This window comes from Polyodon spathula, chromosome 4 (assembly GCF_017654505.1).
Source record: "Polyodon spathula isolate WHYD16114869_AA chromosome 4, ASM1765450v1, whole genome shotgun sequence".
In the NCBI taxonomy this organism is placed as follows: domain Eukaryota; kingdom Metazoa; phylum Chordata; class Actinopteri; order Acipenseriformes; family Polyodontidae; genus Polyodon; species Polyodon spathula.
In genome coordinates this window covers 83036739-83061104 of record NC_054537.1, presented here as the reverse complement: position 1 = coordinate 83061104, position 24366 = coordinate 83036739, and the positions used below count along the sequence as shown (strand labels likewise).

General features: G+C 38.2%; 1 protein-coding gene across 1 annotated transcript in view; it reads left to right on the top strand.

The window, feature by feature from the left end:
- LOC121314971 (neural-cadherin-like) overlaps positions 1–24366 on the top strand; it is a 76885-nt gene that overhangs the window by 33005 nt on the left and 19514 nt on the right. Inside the window, exons 2-16 of the mRNA XM_041248777.1 lie at positions 1866–2060; positions 3126–3351; positions 3704–3908; positions 5688–5799; positions 9922–10171; positions 10961–11103; positions 12435–12607; positions 12706–12874; positions 13540–13710; positions 13977–14149; positions 14893–15060; positions 20459–20708; positions 20919–21046; positions 21440–21626; positions 22059–22202. Coding sequence (XP_041104711.1) covers positions 1866–2060; positions 3126–3351; positions 3704–3908; positions 5688–5799; positions 9922–10171; positions 10961–11103; positions 12435–12607; positions 12706–12874; positions 13540–13710; positions 13977–14149; positions 14893–15060; positions 20459–20708; positions 20919–21046; positions 21440–21626; positions 22059–22202 — 2694 coding nt within the window. The remainder of the gene's footprint in view (positions 1–1865; positions 2061–3125; positions 3352–3703; positions 3909–5687; positions 5800–9921; positions 10172–10960; positions 11104–12434; positions 12608–12705; positions 12875–13539; positions 13711–13976; positions 14150–14892; positions 15061–20458; positions 20709–20918; positions 21047–21439; positions 21627–22058; positions 22203–24366) is intronic.

The window sequence follows — 24366 nt, the reverse complement described above, 5'->3', positions numbered from 1 at the left end:
TCATAGAAGCCTGGTGAGAGGAAAGTGGAAAGCGCTCTTCCTATCTATCACAATGTTCCCCTGCCACTTTCCCTGTAATAATTGTACTTTTATAGGTTATCGCAACCATGGCCAGCTGAGCCCTTAAAATACAAGTTCATTTTTTTTTTTTTTTTTTATTCTTTTTTTTTTTTTTAACCACAGAGAGCTAAGGCTGGTGGCTTCGTTGCTCCTTTTGGGTTTTCAGAGAGTTTGCACTGCTGTGATACCCTTTTGATAAGGAAGGCTATCTTCCTGTTAGCCTGGTTATTTTTTCTGTTTTTTGGGTTTTTTTTCTGGATCATCCCACTGAATTAGATTTGGCTAAGAACAATAATGTGGCAGCATACAAAAAACATAATTGATTACATGAAATCAGTAGACAATATGTGAGAAGATACCATTTGCTGTAAAGCCCTCTTTGTGAGTTTGCAATACCTCTACAATTTCAACACCGACCATCAAGTTATTGCTTTTCAGGTTGCACAGTATCCTTCGACAGCGATCCATAGACTTGTGCAGTAGCTTTGACTTAGTGTTAATAAGAGAGTTTTAAAAGAGTGGATTGGCCCATTGAAACTGAATTTATGTCTGCCCTGCATCGCATCTGCGTTCCACACATTAAAGTAAAACCAGGAGCTTGAAGGTTCCTATTCTAGCCCATCGCCCTTTATTAAAATCTTACACTAGGGATTGTTTTAAAACCAGAGGCAGAAGCTGAACTCAAGCAAGAAACAAGAAGCAAGCCCTTCCAAGTGAGCCCTGAGATTATTATGCAAACTCCAGATGTTCTTGCTTTCTCTTTAAGGTGTAGCGTTGCAGGCCCAGGTGGTATCGGCACATTTTTATAAACAAAAATAAATTAAAAAGTTTAACAAAAAACTGCGCACAGAGCAAAATAAAGTTTTGAACAAAAACAGAACTGTTCAGGCTGGGCAGAGCCTTCACTGAACTTTTCCAAATACAAAATGCAGACCCAGGTTTACTCACCCAAAACTCCTTCACCAAACAAAGGATTTTTTTCCCCCTTTTTATACCTTGTGGCTGGAGCCTAATTATGAATAATTCAATCAGCTCTAGCCACGTTCTCACATGTATTTTTGCAGGGATAAGAAATTAACCCCATCCCTGCCAACACCAAAACACCACAAACCAATATTATTTACAGGGCCCTGCCACAGGTTTTTTTTTTTCTGTGAAACAACTAACCTGCTTTTTAAGCATTTGTTGATATGGTGACGATATACCAACTGCACATGTAGTGTTATTTCATTAGATTGAACCAAAGGTTAGTATATTAAAGGCTTCAGTGTGAACTTCCAAATAATGAAAATCAACAAAAAGGTCCAATGATCGCTTTCCATTGAGTTGCATTTAATGGAACATACCCTGAAACCTATAGCAATGTAATGAGAAAGTTAGTAAGACAATAGAATAATGAAGTCTTTGCACTTTTAGTTCAATTGTTTTTCATTATTTGTCACTTGTTTTTAGTTTTTCTGTTTTTAGGCTACTTTTAAGGTATAGAATGTAGGGAGTTCACTGCTATAAACAACATTAAGTAAAAACATGCTGTGGGGTTCTGTTGGATCTGTACCCCTTCACCTCATGCTAAACACACCTTGCGTGAAGGTAAAAGCACTCATCCTGTCAGCAGTATCTGATTGACCCAGATGTACACACAAACAGACAGGCCCACCTGCCGTGCCTACCAACAGTAAATGCGATGAACTCTTGTGCCCTTCAGAGTCATTTCTTAGTACCTCTGTACGCATGTAAATACTGAGAAGGAGGTGAACTACTACCCTGCTTGTATTGATGCTAAGTGTTTTGTTTTTGTGTTGTAGGTGATAATTGGTATTTTTGCCACCTGACCTTGACAGTGCCCAGTGTTTCCAGTTTGGAGTGGACCATGTTCCCATTCCCCTCTCTGGCAGCTGTTGCCCCCGATGCAGCGAAGGGCACCTCAGTCTATCAGCTCTCTACAAGTCACAGGGGCAGTGATGGACTGTCACAGGCAGCCCAGTACATACTTATTGAAGGTAAGAAGCAAGTCATGGCCTGTGACTCCTACTGACAGTTATGTGAAATCAGCTCTGAACTCTAGGGACACTGTCAGCTAAATTAGCAACAAGTGTGGGTTTGTTTCTAGCATAATGGAGTGAAAAAACTGACCAGATTGCACACCACTTACTATCTAGTGTACATCATAGCCCTTGTCATTTTTTTCCTCTAGTTTTTAGAGTGATTTCATACAGCTGCAGTATTTGTCTACTGCAGCCATTGGACCTTGTTCTTTGTACAGTAGATTCCCCAGCCGATGAAAACATCAATATAAATATAATATACATCCAATGTTTGTATAATTTAAATGTTCTTATACATTCTTATATGGGAATGCCTGCTCTTTAAAGAGTGGCCTGTTCTAATATTGAATAGAGTTAGGGAATTATTACTTTCTGGGCAGTGTTGGTTGTCAAGGTTGATAGATCTGCTTTCCTTTACCAAGGGCTGTTAATTTTGTTTCTAATATACAAAAAAAAAAAAAAAAACAGATGGGACATCTTCTGATAAACATGGTTTAGAGAGAAAAAACATCATTCCATTTTATTTTTACATTTACCATCATTATGATTAGGTTATATGCTTATGATTTCAGTTGTCTAACATTCATTTTAAATAGGCTGTGTTTTTTTCCATGGAAGAGCACCTCTTTCCAAACAGTTTGCATTAATAAGAAAGAGCATAACTTAACTATATACAGTAAATATGGAGTGACACATCTTTCAATAAGTAAGCTTGCTTATTTTCTACTGGTTGGTAGCTAAGGAACTGACACTTCCAATTTGGCACATTTTCTTTTAAAACCATTCGTTATGTTGACAAGATGTAACTAAGTAGCAGGCCACCTATAATGATGAATTCAGACAACCTATGAAACCAGCTGCCATTATGTGTTCTATACTTCTTCAAAGCAGACACAGGGATGCCTTCTGAAGTCTCTTTGGTGTTACACAGTTGTAAGCCTCCCTGTATTTCTGTGTTGTGTTAAGGAGAACGGTTAAAAAAGGGCATGACTCTGCATTGCTCAGTGTTTCTTTCAACAGGAGGTGAAGACAGATTCGAGGTTGACAGGATCACAGGAGAGATCAAAACCACTGGGCTGCCACTCATCCCATACAGCGAATACGTCCTCACAGTACAAGCTGTCGACAGGCTGGGCAGCAAGGGGCCCTACGCTTCTGTCTCAGTGCTGGCCGGCTCCAGACCGCCGCAGTTCACCAATGTGTCATATACTGTGTTCGTACCTGAAAATACTGAGGCAGGACACATGTGAGTAGAGAGCCCAAGGGCTGTAGCTTTCTCTGAGGGAAGATTGTTTGAACAAGCCTTCCTCTCTGTTTTATTATTAAATAATCTGTTGCCCAAGAAGTTGCGCTAAAAAGAAGGCAGGCAGGATGCCTTATTACGTCCCCAGGCTCAGAATCCTAAAGTGTGCAAATTCAAAAATTTATTGAACAGTCAAGGTGGGAAGTTGTTAAGCAGCGAGGAGACTGTTTGAACTAGGTTCCAGCTCAGTTTCCTATAGCTTAGGCAATACATGCAAAATATTAAGCATGACTCACCTAAGTATATTTGTCAGATTAATGGGTAATAAAAAGCATTGCACTTTTTTGTTTTCCAGGGTTGCAGTCGTGGAGGCAGTTTCCTTCCAGAGACTGAAGCTCTCGTACACGCTGCTCATTAATCCCAGCAGCCTCTTCAGCGTTAACCAGGAGAATGGAGAGCTGAGCCTGACCCGCAACGTGGACTACGAGAGCGAGCACCATCTCTATCACCTGTTGGTGCGAGCGATGGAGTCAGGGGCGGGCCTGAGCACTGTTACTGAGGTATAGAATTAATTTTGTTTTGAAGCAGCTACAAACACATAACTCATCACTTCCCTAGTCTCTCGTCTCAATGTATTTATACCCAGGTGTGGCACACCTCAAAAAATACTATGGTACCTCCCAAAAGCACTGTCGTTTCCTGTAGTATACTGTATAGGTAACTAGTTTGGGAGATTACTATAGTATTTTCTTTTATATGGGCACAGTTTTGTACTGCATGCTCCACCTAGGTTAGTTCATAATGGAAGGTGGTTCTTACAAACCAGGCTGATTAACTTGCTTGGCGGCAATCAGATCACAGATTCCTACACAGACATGTACAGTTTACAAATGCTGATATCGTTATGTCATATTAATAAAATTGCTTTTCAGTGTTTAAAAGCTGTTGGAATTCAAAGAAGGGAACAGTCTTTACCTGTTTGTTGATGGTTGCTGGTGTGCACCATTGCATGGTGTAATTCGTCCACGATTAGCTAGCTAGCTGCAAAAATAAGACTCAAGTTTGCACAGCAGCCAGCTAGAGAGTACATATATTTCAAAGCCAGCAGTGAAGGTTGTTGGCGCTGATCCTGTTTGTACACATTTTCCATCTGGCTGGGGATTAAAGGAATTACACCCACTGTCTAATGTCGGCACCATCTGTAGGACCCACTGTTTCAAAGGGCTGTTAGTTACTGTTGCAGCTTGAAAACCTCAGTCCTGCTTCATCTGAACAAACTGCCAGATCTCCTCAGTCACTTTCACTTAAAACGTTTGTTACTGGGTATGAAGCAAGACACGTTTCATTCGATGAGTGAATAATGTAGCGGAACTGCAACTGCAATCGAGCTCCTAAATCTTCTTCAAGTAGTTGTAGCACTTATTATAACTAATACGCCTGCAAAACTGTGACATGTAAAACAGTCATTAGTCATTATAACTCTGCGTCACTGTACTCCAAAGGTTTTAGAAAGGATTTCAAAGTGATTTAGATGTAGTAGTAGATACTCTATGTATACAATGTATTTGAAAGTTTACTGGTAGAGAGCAAATTGTTAAAAGGAAACAGGTATAATTACAAACTTTAATTAATTTTTAATAGGGAGACTCTATCCTTGTAGCAGCTTTAAAGTATCAAATATGAGAACTCTGTAAGAAGGTTAATACGTTTGTCCTTTATATAAGCAGGGGAAGAGACAAGAATTACATAGTAATAAGGTAATTATCTGCAAAAGATAACTTAATTTTTTATAAATAAAATTGAAGGGGGTATGAAATTAAGCATGGGAACAGTATCATATTCATTTACACTTAATCACTGATCATTGGTAAAGCTTCTGTTTTTAATTTTTTTTCAAGATATTACCTTTGATTCTAATAACGTTTACTTTGTACTTGGTGTCAACCGGTGGAAATCAATCGTCATTACGGCAATCATTGTCTTAAAGGGGAAAGTCAAACCCAGATTTTCTGTGCCACGCTACAGTATGTGGACTCATGAAGGTAATGCAAATACACATGCGGATCCAATTCGCTTCTTCAGCCTAAGTCGAAAGATATGATGGGTGTTATACCACAAACCCTACTGAGCATAGCCTGCATTAGTGTTGCCAAAGTGAACACTAATACCAACATTCCCAGGTTTTATCCAATGCCTTGCTCGTTTGAATTCGTCTTGTCAGCGTGCTTCAGAAAACAGACACAAAGGGACGCATGTGTTCTTGAAATAAAATTAAAGGTGACAAAGGACTGTGCTCCAGCAGCGCTCTGGATAATCTGCTTAACTCTGTGCCATTGCAGGTAGTGGTGCATATCAGCGACGAGAACGACTGCACACCGGAGTTCCTTCACTCCATCTACAGCCGAGACAACATCCCTGAAAATATCCCTGTGGGCACCTCTCTGCTGCAAGGTGAGGCCCTCACCCCTCTTCTGTTCTAGCGTGCTGGTGTTTGGATGGCTGTTTATGGTAGAGTTCACACAGATGTCTCAGACATTCTTATTCAGAATACTAACAACATGTGTATGAAATGGGCTTTACAACTAATTAGTGCACCTTTTTTAATTCATTTTTTATGTATTGTGTATGGTCTTGTGTATCCTAGGTACGTGGAGCCATTTGAAAACACCAATACATGTCTTCACTGTGCTGTACTGTAATTACTTTGTTTAGCTGTTTTTCTCCAAAGGTGCTGCGGAAGGATGAACCTTGACCCAGTGTACCCCATAAGAAAATAACTGTAGTAAAAGTCATTGAATTGATACATCCACATTTGTATTATCTGTATGCAGTAGATACTTAGATTTCCTCTCTAACCCCTGAGTGGAACATGTCTAAGATAAAGCTTAACTCATAAACACAGTACTACAGCTAAGGCCAAAAGTTGTGCAACACCTAGAATTTTAGGATTGATACATAATAAAAAAAAAAAAAAAAAAGTATGAACATAATTTAGATCTTTTACTTAACATCATGTAGTCAAAGAAACTACAAAATGATATTACAAAAGTCTATCGGAAGCCATAATTGTAGTACAGTATTTCATGTTAGATTTTCAGTTTTTCGTAAAGTATATGGAAAACTACAAAGCACTATGCAATGAATATGTTAATGTAACATTATTCAGCAGGTTTCATTCAACTGTATGAAGCAAAATTAATTATTTTTATAGGGCGATGCAAAACTTGTAGCCACAGCTGTTTATACTGTATGTGGTCGTCAGTGCAGAATTTTGTTTTAATTTTACCACGGTTATTCTGAATTCTATAAAATGATTTGGTGTGCTCTAATACACAAGTTTGTGCTTTACTGAGCGTTGTAAATAAATAATGAAAAACTAATAGGCTAATAGGTACACACTGTACCCTGCATGCCCTGCTCCTCAGGCCTCTGCTGCTCAAACTGTTGAGAAAAAGAAAGATGCAGACATGGCAAAATGTCACGTCGATTGTCTCTAATCTGTTTCTGCACTTGGCGCACATACCACTCAGCACATCTGTTAAAACAAGGGACTCTTAACTGGATAAGATCACCTTCCAATTAGATGATCCAACCCAAAGCAGTGAGTCTGACCCTGCTCTGTGGTCAAACAGCAGGCTGAGCAAGACCTCTTCAACTGGGGGGTTAATTGGATTGGAAATGACCTGGCACTTGGTCCCATCTTCTTGATTGAAAATGTTTGGCGCCTATTAAAACATAGATAATGTGTTGTGGTTTTAATGGGCTGCGCTCCTCTGGGGGTTTCCAGTACACTTATTAAATGTTCAGTAAACAAAGATAGTTACCATGCCATCAAAAACCTATTAATATACATATATTATGCCTGTTTTCAAATGCACACTACCTGGAAAATATTCATGTTGACCGTACTCAAACATTGGGTAGCTGGCACTTTTGAGCAAAACAATAAAATGATCCTATCCTATTCTACATTCCATTCACATTAAAAAAAATAAAAACACAAAAAGGACCAATTGTAAAAACCAGTTGACCCTCCCAGTCAACCTAAACTTTTAAATAAAAGTTATGTTATTGTACATACTGTACATATGTACTGCATGTGTCCTTCTTATCCTGTAACATCAAAATATCAGTTTTCCACAAAAAATCAAAAACACACAGAATGGTTAATTATAATTTTTCTTCAGAAAACAAGAATTGCTGTTTGGTCTAACTTAATTTAAGCTAATACCTCTAACTATCTACAGTACATATGGGTATAAAATATCAAATGACAAAACTATTTTCAAGTATATCTGTCTATTGATTATCTTGTAATTATTTTTTAGGAAAGCTTTACTCTCCAGTGTGATACATGGTTCTGTTACGTTTTCCTCTGTCAAGTCTCCACAAATGGAGAATATTCTTTCGTTATTATTTAGTTATCATTTTGCAGTATTTTTAGTCATAGTTACAATTACTATTATTAACGAATATGATCCCCCGCACCTGTTTGATTAATGCGCCCTTGTTGGCATGACTTTATTTCCTGTTTTATGTTAATAAATAAATATTAAAACATAAAAACCTTACTATTATGTTATTAAAAAATGAGAATAAATTGTTTCATTATTTACCAGAAAACCATATGATTCGAGCTTGACACCTCCACTTACATCATAGTTTATGGTAATGCCTCCCGTGGTCAACTCCACTAAGCATCCTTGGAAAAAATCAAAGGACCAGTTTTTCAGATCGATTTGTTCTTCATCTTTTATCCACTTGGAAACCAGTTTTCAAATGTTGGATGGGGTTCATCATTAATGAAGTCAAACAAACACTATTCCTCCATTTTGATGCCTTGACCTTTTACAGTTACTTACTAGAAGTAGAACACTTTCAGTTTGAAATGAAATCCATGTTCCTTACAATCAAAGAAGTCTCAAGCCTAAATATTATTATCGTTGTGCATTCAGAAATTGTACAAGTAGGCCAACTCAAATTGAAATTAAAAAAAGTTACTATATTTGTATTAAAATACTAATGTAACAGAAGATGAAGATTTGAATGTGACGGCATGATGACTGGTGAAGCACATTTCCAGTGTTAAATATCATTGTCCAAGTTAACACATAAAACAAGTGTTACCATGCATGGCAGTATAAGCATTTATTGGCTTAGTCTCCTGATGAAACATCATTCTTGTACATGGCAAACACTCTCCTATATTAACCTGCTTTAAAGTCAAAATTAAATAAGGTAATAAAAAAAAGACACGCTCCATTGGGGAAGTTTCATTTTGCTGTATCACATTAGCTTTTAGTAGAGACATGCAGTCTTAAAGTACTATTACAAAATACTACGACATCCTTTACTAGCTTTTATATACTACTATGATGTCCTATAGTATTGATCTATAATACTGTAAATTACTACAGTATTACTATAACGACTATATACATTTTGTATCTATATAGATATTGTGCCTGCATGGTTAGTTCATAGCATGGTTAATTTCCTTGACTCCTGCAGATTGTGATATCAACCCCACATTGTGTGCTATTGACTTGTGTGCAGGCAGACTAGTAGGTATCAAAAACCATCAGCTGTGTTCTCCATTTGTTTCTCAAATGTGTTGCCAAAAAGCAAATCCTGCTAATTTGATAAATAGTTTTTATTTTTTTTCAGTATTAATTACCTTAAGTTTGGATTAAGCTGTAAATTGGGGAAAGCGATTTCAGAAGCCACAAGCAAAAACTTCCAGAAAGGATTTAGCAAAGTGTAAAGCTCCATGAATAAGGTTCCTCTGTTTAATTTAGTTTCCACTGTTACTCTGATTTTATAGTGCATGCATTAAATATGATAATAGGTAGCCCAAAGTGATATTATATTACTCTGTGTATTTTTAATGAACCTTCTGCTGTTTGAATCCTATCCTTAAGCCTTCGCTGTATCCCTTTGCAACAAGTTCCCTGCTGTCTCTGTAGAGGGTTTGTGTGCTGCCACATCTGCTTGCACTAAACTAGTTATTTGCCATGGAGATTAAGGCCTTCATCTGCATGAACCAAATGACTGTACTGGCTTCAGCAGATGACAGCTTGCCAGTGGTATAATGAAGCAAGATTTGGCGAGAAGTCTGGCATGGTGCCTAATGACAGCAAGCCCTTCTTTAAGTTTACTTTTGATCTGCTAGAGTCAACACCATCTCCTCAGCGTTTGTACTGTTTACAAACAGATGGGCTCTTAAATTTATCAAATAAAGAAGTGGTCTCCCAACATAGTTTTAATTAATATTGGCTCTTTTAACATGACAGACTACCTATTTTAAAAAGCACTTAGTACAAAACCAACAGGCTCTTGTGGAGAAAACAAAATGAAAGAGTTTTGCTTTGAGTGGATTCAAAAATATTGAATCGAGGCAAAGCAAACATAGAATTGCATTAACTGCTGTTAGAGCGTGGGCATTATTTTATCAGTTTTATTGAAACATTTCTGAAACATTATTATATATTATATTATTAACGACCATGTAATATAGAACCATTTTGTCTAAGTGAAGCTTAATATTTTAGTTTTTCTCTTGTTTTTGAGCAGTGCTGGCTAGAGACTGTGACACGGGTTCAAACGCAGAGATCTCTTACTTCATCCAGAGTGGTGACTTTGACATAACTCCTCAAGGAATCATCAGCCCAAAGCAGCTGCTCAACTACGAGCGGTCAAATCACATGTATGAGTTTGTGGTGGTGGCAGTCGACAAGGGGTACCCTTCCAAAACTGGGACAGCAACTGTGCGTATCCGCATGGCTAATGTCAACGATGAAGCCCCAGTGTTCTCACAAGCAGTGTAAGCGGTGCCTTTCTTTGACTTGTTGTATTATCTCTTTATCATAAGTGTCCAAAGCCAGTTGAATATTTATTATATCAAAATACCATTTTATATCATCTCACAGACAATTCCATAGCTGGATTTGACTCACTTTGAAACCCTAGAAGGAAATACAATCAAAAGAGTTTAGTTGGCAATGGTGCAGTTTTCTGTGGGTGTAGCTTTTACATGACACCTGTCATGAAAATATATAATTTTAAAACTGTGATTATTTATTTATTTGTTTATTTATTTTCTTAGTTACTTATTGAATAGTAAATGTGTTATTGTTATTTTTATTGTATATTTGATACACATAAGACCAATTAGATGGTACCTAAAATAGTAGCAAGCATCATCCAGCAGTGAACTGCACAGGCTACTAAACTAGATACTAAAAATACACTTCAGTTTGAACCTACAATTCAGGGAGAAATGAATTACATTTCTTATAAATGAAGAGTGTAATCACGGCTAAAATAATTTGCCTTTGTACCAGGCTACCCCCATCATTGCAGAGCATTTGAGCAGTATTTGGCTAAATATTTCCCCCTTGTCTGCCTTTGCCAATATCCCCACACCTGCCAAGAGAAAATAAAAGAAAATAAGCTGGAATTAGGCAGAAGCAACCCAACACCCATCAGAGCTGGAAGCATGCTTTGTCGTAGGTCCATTGTTAGGAATAGGAAGCCAGATATGTATTTTATGATAGATGAGAGCATGCATTCTAGTCTATTTGTAATGAAACACATCCTTTTCATGTCTCAGCTATAAGACATTCCTCTCGGAGGACGCCGGTCCCAACACTTTGGTAGCCATTGTCCACGCCAAAGATCCTGATGGGGATGCAGTCTCATATGCAATCACTGGAGGCAATGAAGATGGAAACTTTGACATGGACAATCAGAAAGGTGAGCAAGGATGACAGTACAACACAGATATTCTCTAGGCCAGACTCAGAGGGTTAATGCCTTTCATTTTGGTAGGCCTGGGTTTAAAACTGATTTAGCTCACAAATTAGTATAATTTACCTCTTTGCTTGGAAGTAGATCAGGACTTAAGAGAAAAGCATGTATCATCCTGGTTTATTAGCAGAGCTTGTGGCAGAAGGCACAGGTGTTGTTGTCCATCAAATCAACAGTACGAAGGTCCCTTAAAGGATGTGTTGCAGTAAGAATATCTCTGTTAAGAAAGGGGAACAAGACTAAAAGGCTCAAATGTGCACAAGAACTCTGAAATTGGACTATGGAACAATGGTCAAAGGTGCTTTGGACTGTTGATAGATTCACAACGACACCTGTTCCTTCTGCCAGTTCTGTTTTTAAGTATTAGACAGCTGTTTGGGTATTCCAGTCTGGGTTTGTCAATTGTAGATGATGTTTCTCTGTATTTGTTGATTATGCTTCGGGAACCACACCTTGAAAATCGAGTGTTGCAAGCTATTTCACTCAATGTTTTTCCTTCTTTATGCAAATTAAGGTTGTTATAATAGTAGAAAACACTAGTGGAGGCTCATAATGCATCAGAGTAGAAAAATGCAACATCTCTAAGACTTTTGCACAGCAGTGTGTGTGTGTGTGTGTGTGTGTGTGTGTGTGTGTGTGTGTGTGTGTATATATATATATATATATATATATATATATATATATATATATATATTTTTTTTTTAAATGCTCCTTGTGTATTTCAAGACATCATCAATGGCAGCATACTATATGGCAAACATGGTGCTTGATTTGCTATCATACACATGAATATCTCCCCTCATTTAAGAACTGAAGGCCAGGCTAATGGGAGAATATGTGCATCCTACTATGGCATAGCACACAGTGCCACCTGGTGCCTGAAACAGGACATAAACAACTGTCACTGCACTCATCTAAGCTAAAACAAGGCGTAGCTGAAGCTTATCGTCTTTCTTTTGAAACACATTGATGTACAATCTTTACCTCTAATACCACCTACTTTTATTAATAAACAAATAACTGCTGTTTGGCTTCAGCATTGCACATAAAGGCATTGCATTTTGAAATGCACTAACATTATATATTCCAAAGTAGCAGATTGTCCATAGTTTATATATTTGCATATCCTGAATTAACTTAAAAATAAACATGAATAACCAGAATATTTCCAGTACAATATAAAGGGAACCTGTAATAATATCAACAATTCTAATACTTCTTTATTTTGAAGCATTGCTTAGCATTTCTTTAAATCTTAAAAAATGTGTAATTTCTAGGCATCATCAAGCTGCGTCAGAGTCCCCTGCCTAAGCTGCGAGGTCCCCAGTATATTTTAAACATCACAGCAACTGACGATAACGCCTCAGGAGGACCTACAGCCCTCAGCAACTATGCCCATGTCATTGTGGGAATCAACGACATCAATAACAACAAACCAGTCTTCAGGCAGGTAAGATACATTTTCCAGTGCTGCCAATCCAGCATCAAAATGAATCTAAAGAAAAAGACCAAGCACAAAGCCTGACGTGTCCCTGTTATCATCGCCAGTGCTCCACCTACAGTGACAATGCCTGGGTCCTGGAGAACCAGCCGCAGGGGACCTTTGTGCTGCAAGTAGAAGCCTATGACGCTGACATAGGTGTGAACGGAAAGGTGAAATACGGAATCATGCATCGCGATGGAACTACATCAGGGTTTATTATTAACCCAGATACAGGTGAGGCAGGTGATTGCTGTTAGGGGTGTCCAACTCAGTAACATGACAACCTACAGAGTGCTACAGAGTTGGTTGGTCTATGTAGTTCAAATGTGTTAACCTTTTGTCAAAGAGTTATGTTTGCTCATGTCCATTAAGATTCAGTGTCTGCATTCTTTCTGAAAAGCGTTTACTTGCTTGTCTTTAATTCATTCCTATTGTTTGAAAGAGGTAAAGCACATCTTAATTTTACAAAACTAGAACCTAAATATTAAATCAGTCCTCAATGTGTTTCGTTTTTCATTTTGTAACAATGACACGTTGTTTTCGCCTTTCAAACAGTACAAGTTAATTAATGAATGGAGGAAACACTTGGAAAATATTCCCCATAATGTAATGTGGTAAATCTATTTGACTCCTTTTTGTTATTGGAGCTTTGGGCTAGCCTCAGCATTTCACATATAAAGGTGTTGCACTTTAAAGTGTGAAACAGTTTTTTGTAATCCTGTCATTCTAAACAATTATGTAATGCTCCGATAATCTTGGAAAATTATACTACTGTGACTCATGAAGCCACATTGTTGTAGCTGTTAGTGAATAAGACGTTTGTAGATCTGTTCACAAGAATCAAGCAAAAATGAGAATTTTCTTTTTTTTTTAATTCCTGTTTTCGTCTGTTAATATAGGAGTTATCACCACTGTCCTAAGTTTTGATCGAGAGAAGCAGAGGGAATACACGTTGTCAGTGACCGCTACAGATTTGGCTCAGGAGCCTTTGATTGGGGTTTGTCAAATAACCATCCTTATTGCTGATGAAAACGACAACAACCCTAAATTCGAAAACAGCCGATACCAGTGTAAGTAAACTGTCCAAGGTGCTACTTGATATTGCATAACATGCTGTGTTTATTGTTGAAAATTATAAGTACAAAGTATAAGTCAATCTGAAAAAAGGGCCAATAAATAGACTTATTTGGAGACAGAACTTCTTCCACATGGTACACCCTCAAAGGCAGGCTTAAGGCAAGCTCACATTGCCACTGCTTGTGTTATACCTGCTGAGAGTTTTCACTGAAGCAAAAGGTGCTGTTGCTCATCTGTGTTTGCCTTTGTGCATTATCAGATTTCCTTCGCGAGGACACTCCAGTGGGTACGAGTTTCCTTCGAGCTGCAGCCCATGACGATGACCAGGGGTCCAATGCTGCCATTACCTACTCCCTGTCTCTCCAGCAGCCTGAGTATTTCCACATCAACCCCAGCACTGGCTGGGTATATGTCAACTACCCCATCTCCCAGGTACACAGAGTCCCATACAGGGATTCAGATTAAGTTTTAAGAAACTGGACCAACTGTATCTCTTTTAAGAAACTGGACCAATGTATCTCTGTTTACTTTACATTTATATTTCACAGTACGTGTAGTTTTTTTTGTTTGTATTTTTTTTTTTTTACAAATAGAGAAATGGTATGTATAAATGCACCAGTCAGGCTCGAGGGGTGCAATCTCCTTTTAAAGTAAAATACCATAACTCATCCGCCTCCATAAGATATCATGACAAGACTGTTCATAGACTGTACCCCTAAACCTAATGTAGTAACAGAATCAAAATACGTATGTTTCACTGTTAATTTCGAAAACCAAATAAGCCATATTGTACTTGTATTCATTAGGCATGATGAGGACAGCTCCCATTACCCTAAAATTAATGTTTGAAGAAAGAGTCCTTTGAGGGAAAGTTGTAGGTTTTCTCTTGTTAAATTATTAAAGTACATTTCATAGTTTTTAGCTTTTGAGTCATTCATGAATGTTCTTGAACAGGCTGCTATGAAAACAGAAAGGGCAGCGCAGCGGTCTGCTCTAACACTTTGCAGAGAACCATGTTCTTCCATGTCTTTTTTTTTTTTTTTTTTGCATTCAGTAGTTTGATAAGTGTGATCTTGGATTAAGGTCCACATTAGGTCCACCAGATTTGTCAGGTGAAATCATCCTTCAAAATCTTTTGGGTTACCTAAAGTTCATAAATCGTGTTCAATTTCCAGACTTCCCATATCAACCGGCACATCATAGCTACAGATGGAGGTAACAGAAGCAGCATGGTGGACCTCACTGTTACCATTACCAACGTGCACAACCAGCCCCCACAATGGGAGCAGGGAGAGTACTGGGTCACGCTCCCTGAAAACACCATCCGGGACACGAAAATAGTGGTAAGGAGATAAAAGACTTCACAAGATGTGCCCTGATATCTATAGCTATGGCCGGACACCTGTAGGCTTGCCTGTAAGCTGCCCAGGGCTGCGTTGTCCTCTGACGCCATAGCTCTGAGGTGGCTGCATGGTTAGCTTGCAGTGTGTAAAGAAGAGATCAGCTGACAGCACACAGTTCAGAGGACAGCGTGTCTCTCGTCTTCAGCACTCCCAAGTCAGCACAGGGGTGGTAGCAGTGAGCTGAGCCTAAAAACAATTGGACGACTAAATTCGGGAGAAAATAATAAAAAATAATAATTGGCTACATTTATAAAAAGAATGAACTAATTTTGCTTCATAAAGTCAAAAGAAACCTGCTGAATAATGTTACGTTAACATATTGAATTACATACCACTTTGTAGTTTTCCATATACTTAGCCAAAAACTGACAAAAAAATATATATAACATTTCAAAATTAGTACTATTACTGTGACTTTTGCGATGTCATTTTGTAGTTTCTTTGACTACATCACATGATGTTAAATCTGTTGGCTGTAGCTGTACAGCTGTTTCACATATTTATATGGTTTCTTGGGACATGAAGATCTCTTTTAATGTAAATGTACATACACTGGCTAACCAATTCTAAGAACTGATTACAGCCTATTATTATCACCAGGAACAGTACATTTATTGACTATCCAAATCCCATCTGTAAGAACTTTCAGTTGATGGCAGCAATATCATGAAATATATATTGTGAAATCACATTACACAGAAGAAATGTTTACTTATTCTATACACAGTTGTATTGTATTTTCAGCAGCACTTTTGTAAAAAGTATATAAATATGGATGAAAGTAGAGAACAGTATGCATCATGCTATAATTACTGTAATTACACTGGCAGATTGTTGTTTAAATTAAGAAGTGATAATGTTCTCTACTAATTGGATGGTGTTTGATTGGTTGCAAATGCATGACTCTGCATATAAATGAGGTCTAAAACATAATTTAATGAGATTTTTCAGTTGTTTTATAAGTGCAATTGACGTGCTTTTATTTCTTTTTTTTAATGATTTATGTAGGTGATGACATGAATGATAACATAGAATGTAATGCAATGAGTCTGCTATAGGTATCAACAGTGCATGGTAAAGCATAGACAAGCATTGTGAAGCAAAGACAGGTAAGATAAACAAATATGACTATGGTAAATGCACTGTATAACCATAGGAAAAGCAAGGAAAAACTCAAAAATTAGAGTGCAAATATAATGGTAAACATTTATAGGGGATTACAGTGTCATGGAGCCATGTCAGTACCAGTGTGCTTCTGTGTCAGCAGAATAACCACAATGTGTATCTCCACAATATGTGTTCCATTCTTAGTGTTTCTTCAGATATTGATAAAAGGTTCAGAAATAATGGAACCTGTCAGTGTAACTGTTTAGTATGACACTTTGCTTTGGAAGTCCCTCCACTATGTGACCTGTCATGTGTCAGTGAGTCAGTGTACCTGGTCGCATGCAGTGACTGTTATTCTGTAGCGTTGTACTCTGTGTGCTGCCATCAAAAAGCAGTGAACGTGGATGCATAAAAGTAAAACTATAATACTGCATCATTGTATACCAAACAATATTTCAATATATCACATATTTTCTCCATATGTGTGGATTTATTTTGTTATATAACTGACCAGATGCATTTTGTAAGTAGGGAGAATTCCAAGGGTAAATTAATTTGCAGTCTAAATACTAAATAGGCTTGTTAAATGGCGCAAACACGCAGTTCAATGCTTTTATAACACCTTTATTAGCTGTACTCTGTTGCCCTGCTGTCTTGCGAGTATTCATTGTTTTTTTCTTCTTTTCCCATCTGTCTTTCTGTCTTAAATATTAAATATCCCCTGTCTCATTGAGGGAATCATTTCAAGAAATGATAATTAGTGACTTCAAAACGCAGTAACTGCAACCTTGAGGAAGTAATTAAGGGCCCCTGTTCCTGCACATGCTTGGTTAATGGGAATATCATTTTCATTAAGTGGTGGTGGTACCCCCAATGAATCACACAGGAAAATTAATTGCGTGGGTTTCACGGTCATGCAAGTTTGTGTCTCTTGACAGGCAATCTAAACTATTAATTTAAATGAACTCATGGTGTTATGAATAATTCACTTGTGTATACGTCGTTCACTAGCCTCCATTTGAATACATTTCTTGGCCCTTTGCTTAAATTGCTTAAAACTAAAGTGTGGAAGGGGATTTTACCAACTGCAAACTTGTAAAAGCTGCCCCTTCTTATTCTCTGAAGATGCCCTGTTTTCGATGCATTAATACTTATTTATTATTTATGTTGCAATATTAAGGTCTATTTTTCCTCCAAATAAACAGCCCGACTTCCCCTGCCTCCACATTGCAGCTTGACAGGGGAGGGTGCCACACTGCTGCCAGCATTATGACAAGCACAACATATGGAAAAAGAACACTTTAAGCCTGGATGAAATAATTCAGAGATACTTTCTTTGGGTCAAGCTTTGCATCTGCTAAGCAATGTGCAGTGACTTGTAGCAGTGGGCTTTGCTGTCATTTTGTTGTAGTATTAGGCCTTGTTAAATGGCGTAACTGTTTGAATGAATGCAAAGTAGATTCCAAAATGAGATCTGGTAAAAAACAAAACAAAACACTCAGAAGCATCAAACAAGAAAAAAAATATTTGAGGCTAGATCTCTCAAAATGTGTTGTATAAGTAGTAATACTAAAAGAAAGTTGTTGTTTTATCATGCTCTCACTATGTTCAGTTAATCTTGTTAAACTGTATTCTTTTAATAATATCTGATTCAGGTTGTGTGGGCCAGACAATTAGGTGAATTTTAAAGTGGATTTGAGTTCCCCACATCTCATCCATCCTGGCACAAGCTCACGTCACACCTCACTGAACTAACTTGCCATTCATCCCGATGTAAAGCCTTTCCATTTTGTCTAACAGAAACCCTGTCGCACCAGAGGTATTCTTCTTAACAAGAAATGAACTGTTCAGAGGTACTAATGTTCAGAAGTAAAAGCTGCATTTCTGTATAAAGTGTCCTGTAATTGCTGCTTTGAATAAAACCCACCATGTGTGCTCTGGACCCCCTCCCCACTCATCTCTTCCAGGCTGCTGCCCCTGCTCTACTCCCTTTCATTTCCTCACTTATCAATGCCTCCCTGCTCTCTGGCTCCTACCCTCTGCTTTCATACAGGCCTGCATCACCCCCATCTTAAAAAAACGTCCTTTCTCCCTTCTCCCTTTCCTCTCAAAAATTCTTGAGCAAGCGGTACATCGCCAGCTCTCTGCTTTCCTGAAAAAAAAATTCTCTGCTCGACCCCCTCCAATCCGATTTTCACCCGGCACACTCCACTGAAACTGCTCTTCTCTTCATCACTATCGCTACTCTCTGCCCATGCCGCCTCCCTCTCCTCTGCATCTACTCAACCTCTCTACTGCCTTTGATACAGTTGACCACTCAATTCTTCTGCCCTCCCTCGATGACCTGGGACTTTCTGGCACTGCTCTTGTCTGGTTCTCCTCCTACCTCTCCGATCACACATAGCACGTATCCTAGCGTGGCTCACCCTCTGTCTCTTGCAACTCCTTCCTGGCCAGCCTCCCTGCATCCGTTACTGTCCGCTCCAGCTCATCCAAAACTCTGCGGCCCACCTTGTCTTTTCTTTTCCTAGGTTCTCCCATGCTACACTGCTGCTCCGCTCCCTCTACTGGCCCCCTATCGTCGCTCGCATCCAGACTATTATTTCTCCCTACACCCTCTGTCTCCTCTGCCACCGGAAGATTAGCTGTACCCACCCCCTCCACTCCCCCTCCTCCCGAGCCCTTCTCCAGCCTTGCCCCTCAATAGAACAATCTACCCACGGATATCACCTATTGGACTTCTCAGTCCCTGAACTACAGGGTACTTCTGATGCTTAATCAAGGATGCAACATCCTAATGGATTCAAAGATATGACATGGTTTATTTAGATTTCCAGAAAGCTCTGCAAACCTCACAACTCTTGGGATTCAAGGAAACACATGTATGGATTAGGGAGTGGTTAACATGTAGAAAACAGAAAGTACTGATTAGAGGAAAAACCTCAGAATGGATGTGGTAACCAGCGGTGTACCACAGGGATCAGTATTAGGTCCTCTGCTATTCCTAATCTACATTAATGATTTAGATTCCAAACTTGTTAAATTTGCAGACGACACAAAAGTAGGAGGAGTGGCAAACACTGTTGCAGCAGCAAAGGTCATTCAAAATGATCTAGACAAGATTCAGAACTGGGCAGATACATGGCAAATGACATTTAATAGAGAAAAGTGTAAGGTACTGCACGCAGGAAATATACATTATAAATATCATATGGGAGATATAAATTGGAGAAGGAATCTATGAAAAAGACCTAGGAGTTTTTGTTGACTCAGAAATGTCTTCATCTAGGCAATTGGGGAAGCTATAAAAAAGGGCCAACAAGATCTCGCATACATGTGAAAAGTGTTGTTAAAGTAAACATCAAACTTTTTTGTGTCAAATGGCCTCTCCACTCCTCACCTAAAAACCTAAAACACAAAACATATTTTTCGAAGGGACAAAGAAACAAGGACCAGGGGTCACAAATGGATCACTGCACTGTTACAAACTATTTGACCTCTCTTTCAATATCTTATGATATTGATTTTGGGATCAATAAGCCTATTGGCCGAATTCTTTCGTTTGTAATTTCTTAGATGTTCAATATCTGATGATACAGCTTTGGGTACCGGTCCTATATTATAAGTATTGCATTACAGTCTATTGTTTAAAAAAGTTATGGCAAATATGTAATAAAGCAGTATTTATCACACAAATGATATATGCCAATTTGCATATGAAGTGTAAGAAATGTAGCTGCTTTATTTAGGAACAAAACTGAAAATGTCTTCATCAGTACCAGAATTATGTTCAGAGTTGAATAGTAACTCTTCCAGGATGTTTTAAATTATTTAATACAGCAAACTTTACTACTGCGGTACTAGATTGTGGCATGCCCTTAATAATTCGATTCCTGCTTCTTGCTTCTAACTAAATGTTAAGACTCTTCTAGCTTAATTGGTTTGGCCTTCATTTGCTTTATCAGGGCACATACAATGCAAATGAGTTGGCAATCTCCCGTGCAACAGCATTAGATTTGAACCCTTCAAGACTAGTAATGGCTATGGAGTTGCCTTTGGTTTAATGTTGATTTATTCTTTGTCTGTGGTAACATTTGATTTTCTTGTTTTATATGCTGTTGTTGCTTTTTGACAGCGTCTATTTTTCAATGGTTTTAAGAACGTTTTCTCTATACTGAGAAATAGAAATGTGTTTGAACAAAATTGATGTATATTATGCTTGGTATTCCAGACAATAAAAGCAACCTCTCCCCTGGGTGATCCAAGAGTCACTTACAATCTGGAGGAGGGTCAGGTTCCAGAAACCAACATGCCTGTGAGGTTCTACATCAAGCCAAACAGAGCAGACGGGTCAGCTTCCATCCTCGTGGCTGAGCCTCTGGACTTTGAGACGACCACGTTCTTCACACTTCGGGTCAGAGCCCAGAACGTGGCAGCGGTTCCTCTGGCGTCCTTCACCACAGTCTACATCAGCCTCACAGGTAGAAAAAAAAGATCTGCCTGTTAGCATTACAATGAGACAGGCTTACTGTAACTTATAGGCTTCGTATAAAACATTATAGTGCTGGTAAAATGTAACAATTGTCTGAATTTCCAAATACTTGGAACCAGACAGGCTTAAATGTATTATAAATTGAAGGCATTTAGAAAGTCGCAGTTAGTGACCTATCCACGTTCTTTCTTTCATGCAGATGTCAATGACAATGTCCCGTTCTTCATGTCTTCGACCTATGAGGCCACTGTTCCTGAAGGAGCAGAGGTTGGGACATCAGTTGCGCAGGTCTCAGCCACTGACCTGGACTCTGGACTTCATGGAATGGTTAGAAATGCAATGTTTGATATCCAGTATGATTTACAGTATAAAATAGAACACAGTCTCCACTGTCATACTGGATCACTGGTAAAGTACCTGCATTCCTCCATGCAGCTTGTGTTGATTGGCGGTCTCCCATCAATATACAGGCCGGGTGAATCCTCTGGATGACTCCTTCTCAATTAAGGAATAACAAACTAATCTAATAAAAAAAAAAAACAGTATATTTTTTGTTTAAAATATACAGTACATACAGAAGTTATTATTTATTTATATAAAAAAATTACCTTTTTTCACTGTAGACAAATTATTAGATATGTTATCTGTAAAGAGATGAATGGAACATGTTTGTTTTTTTTGTTTTTTTAACTTGATTTCTTGTTTTGTGGAATATTTCAGGTTAACTACCTCATTCTGAAGGACCAGAGTGGGGATTGCCAGTTGTTCAGTATTAATACACAGACTGGTGTCGTATACACCCGGGTTTCCTTTGACAGAGAGCAGAAAGGGTCCTACCTCATAGAAGTCCAGTCCCAGGACAGTTCAGAGTCTGCTCGGCCTGGTCTGCAGGGACAGCCTAACTCAGGTATGTGGTGTTACTGAAGACCTAGTCAGTGTGGGTCATTTTAGAGTAGAAGACATTCAATGGCATTGTAACATCAAGAAGCCCAGTAGAATAGAAGCAATTTATGAGTGACACCAACCCCTGATTCTTCCTGCTAAGAAAGGAGCTACAGGATTGGGCTACTCTTTATTGCAAGCAGTGGGTGGGTGAAGAGAGGGAAAATATCCTAACTGTCAGCAATTATACATAAGGAAGATAAGTTTAACAACTTGCACACAGAGAGATGTATTAAGATGTACTACTCCAAAGTTGCTTGTTGCTGTTGCAAATAAATAGTACTTTGGGTGCTTTGTATTTTGGAGTAAAAGATCTTGATAAACCTGACCACAAGGACCACAGAAGGTAGTCATCTTTCCACAGTAGATATTGACGCATTTGATTTTTCCATTGCAGACACAGCCTACGTGAGGATTTTTGTCACAGATGTGAATGATAATGCGCCCGTTTTCCCCCTGCCCGTATACGAGATCAGTGTGGAGGAAGATAAGGACGTAGGCTTCGTTGTAATTACAGTTACAGCCAATGATGAAGATGAAGGTAACACAAAACATTAACACTCACTGTTAAGATTACACACTGGCAATCCTAGCTCTCTGACAGTGAAGCTAGAATAAACAGGTGTGTAGAAATAGCATAGTAGATATAGGGGTGGAGTTATTTCTTATTCCAGGGTTGTGTGCATTCTGTTCAGTGTTGAGAACATTGTAATGAGTGAATCCGGGAATTGTCCAGAACCTATACTTATCATAAGACAAATATTTTCTCTCTATACCAATTATTACTCTTTACATCGCTTTATGGAGGTAGCTCATGGGCTCAAGAGCTAGACTAGTCTTCAGTAAGCTTGAGCAGTAATCATGACAAGGTTACAGAGGATGAATGGCTAAAATGGCATTAAACACTTCAGACTGCTTGCATATCGAGATCACAGAAACGAGCTTATCTGCCAGAGCTCCAGACTGCAGAATTGGCAGGCTGAGACATTTCTCCATCTGTTACACTTTCATTTGAGTTAAAAGGTAATAGTTAGCCTCCTAAAACTACTGTTGTTTTTGTGTTAGACACAGGTGTCCAACTAGCCAGATGATCTGTATTTTTACAGGATAATCCAAAAACATTTTACGATCCTATTAGGTGGTAGCCTTGCTGAGCATGCATGTCTCCATTCAGGATTTGAAAGTGAGGCTTTTTTGGTTTGGCCAGTATGCCACATACAGTACCACAATGCTTTTCTGTCCCAGTGAGGTTAAATATGTATGTTTTTTTGTTTTCAAATATGCAGCATGAATTAAGAACATTGTCTAGTCTGCTGTCCTGCTCAGTGGTGTTGTCTGAATGCAATTTGGATTGCTAAATTACATTACCTTTTCCTATGGCAACTATTGTGTGAACTGTATTCCTTAACAGGCCCAATATTGACAGTTCACTTTCTCTGAGCTTTTTTTCCCCCGCTAGTCCGCTATGTTATGTAATTGTCAGAGATGCAAAAAAACTTTAAGTAGCTTGGAGATTTTAGAAAAATATTAGTATGTATTTACTTTAGTTGATATTAAGTTTGATGTAACTTTATTTCTGTGTCAGCCTCTCAAAAAGTCAGTCATTTAATAAAAGTCACTGTCACACATTGCCCCATTAAATCATGCTTTCAGTACAGGAGCTGTAATGGCACAGCACCCACAAGCTGACAGCATGTTTAGGCGCCCACAGACCATGTTCAGGCAACCTCAGAGTTTTCCATCCCAAATATAAAACTTATATTTATTGTTAAGGAATCCTGCATAAAGTCTGAAGTTTATATTTAAATCTGTTTGACAAATGTAACACATGCATTATTATTATTATTAATTATACATGTCATCATAAAATGATTGCCATATGGTATCATATTCTGTTGTAGGTGCTAAGTCTCATTTGGCTTCTAAACTTGTTTCTATATATTTATCATAAATGTACATTTCTGCACATAGCTAATCCTTAAACAACACAATGTGGAGTTTGACTGTGGATTCTCTGGAACGCAATTGTTGTTTAGTTACATCATAACCATATCAAATTGGCATTTCAGATCACTGTACTGTAAGAAATAAACTGCAGTTAAGGCACAGTTTTGCTGTGTACTGTATGTACTTATGACCTGCGTTTTTACTGCAATGTACTTTCATTCCAGTAGGTTTTCATAGTCTTGTGCCTGTTCCCTGACTTTTTTTGATGATTCAAAACTGAAAACATGTTTGTGTACCCCCCACTGAAGAGGAGCTGGCTCTCAGACTTATGTATGTCTCTAATAGGATTATTTAGTGTCTGATCTGGTTAAAGGATAACTTGTAACCACATCTGTAGTGATTATTATTAGATTGAAAAGGTGATATTATCAGCATTTACTGCTGAAGGGAATCTTCCACTGAAAAACAGTGTTTCATATCTGACAAGTTTACAAGCTGTTAGAAACACACATTTGAAATCGTATTCCATTAATAGTTGAGCTCAGTTTGAACTGGTAAATAATAAAGGGGGCTGTATTCAAAGTATTAGAGTGTATTTAATTGTGCTAATGATCAGTAGGTTCACAACCCTACTTCCAAACCCCATCATTAGAAAATGGAAATAATTTAAGGAAATAATAAGACAATGTTCTATTTAATATCTTGACAAACACCCCTTTAGTCATTTTCTAATACAGATTTTTTAATGTATGTTTTTT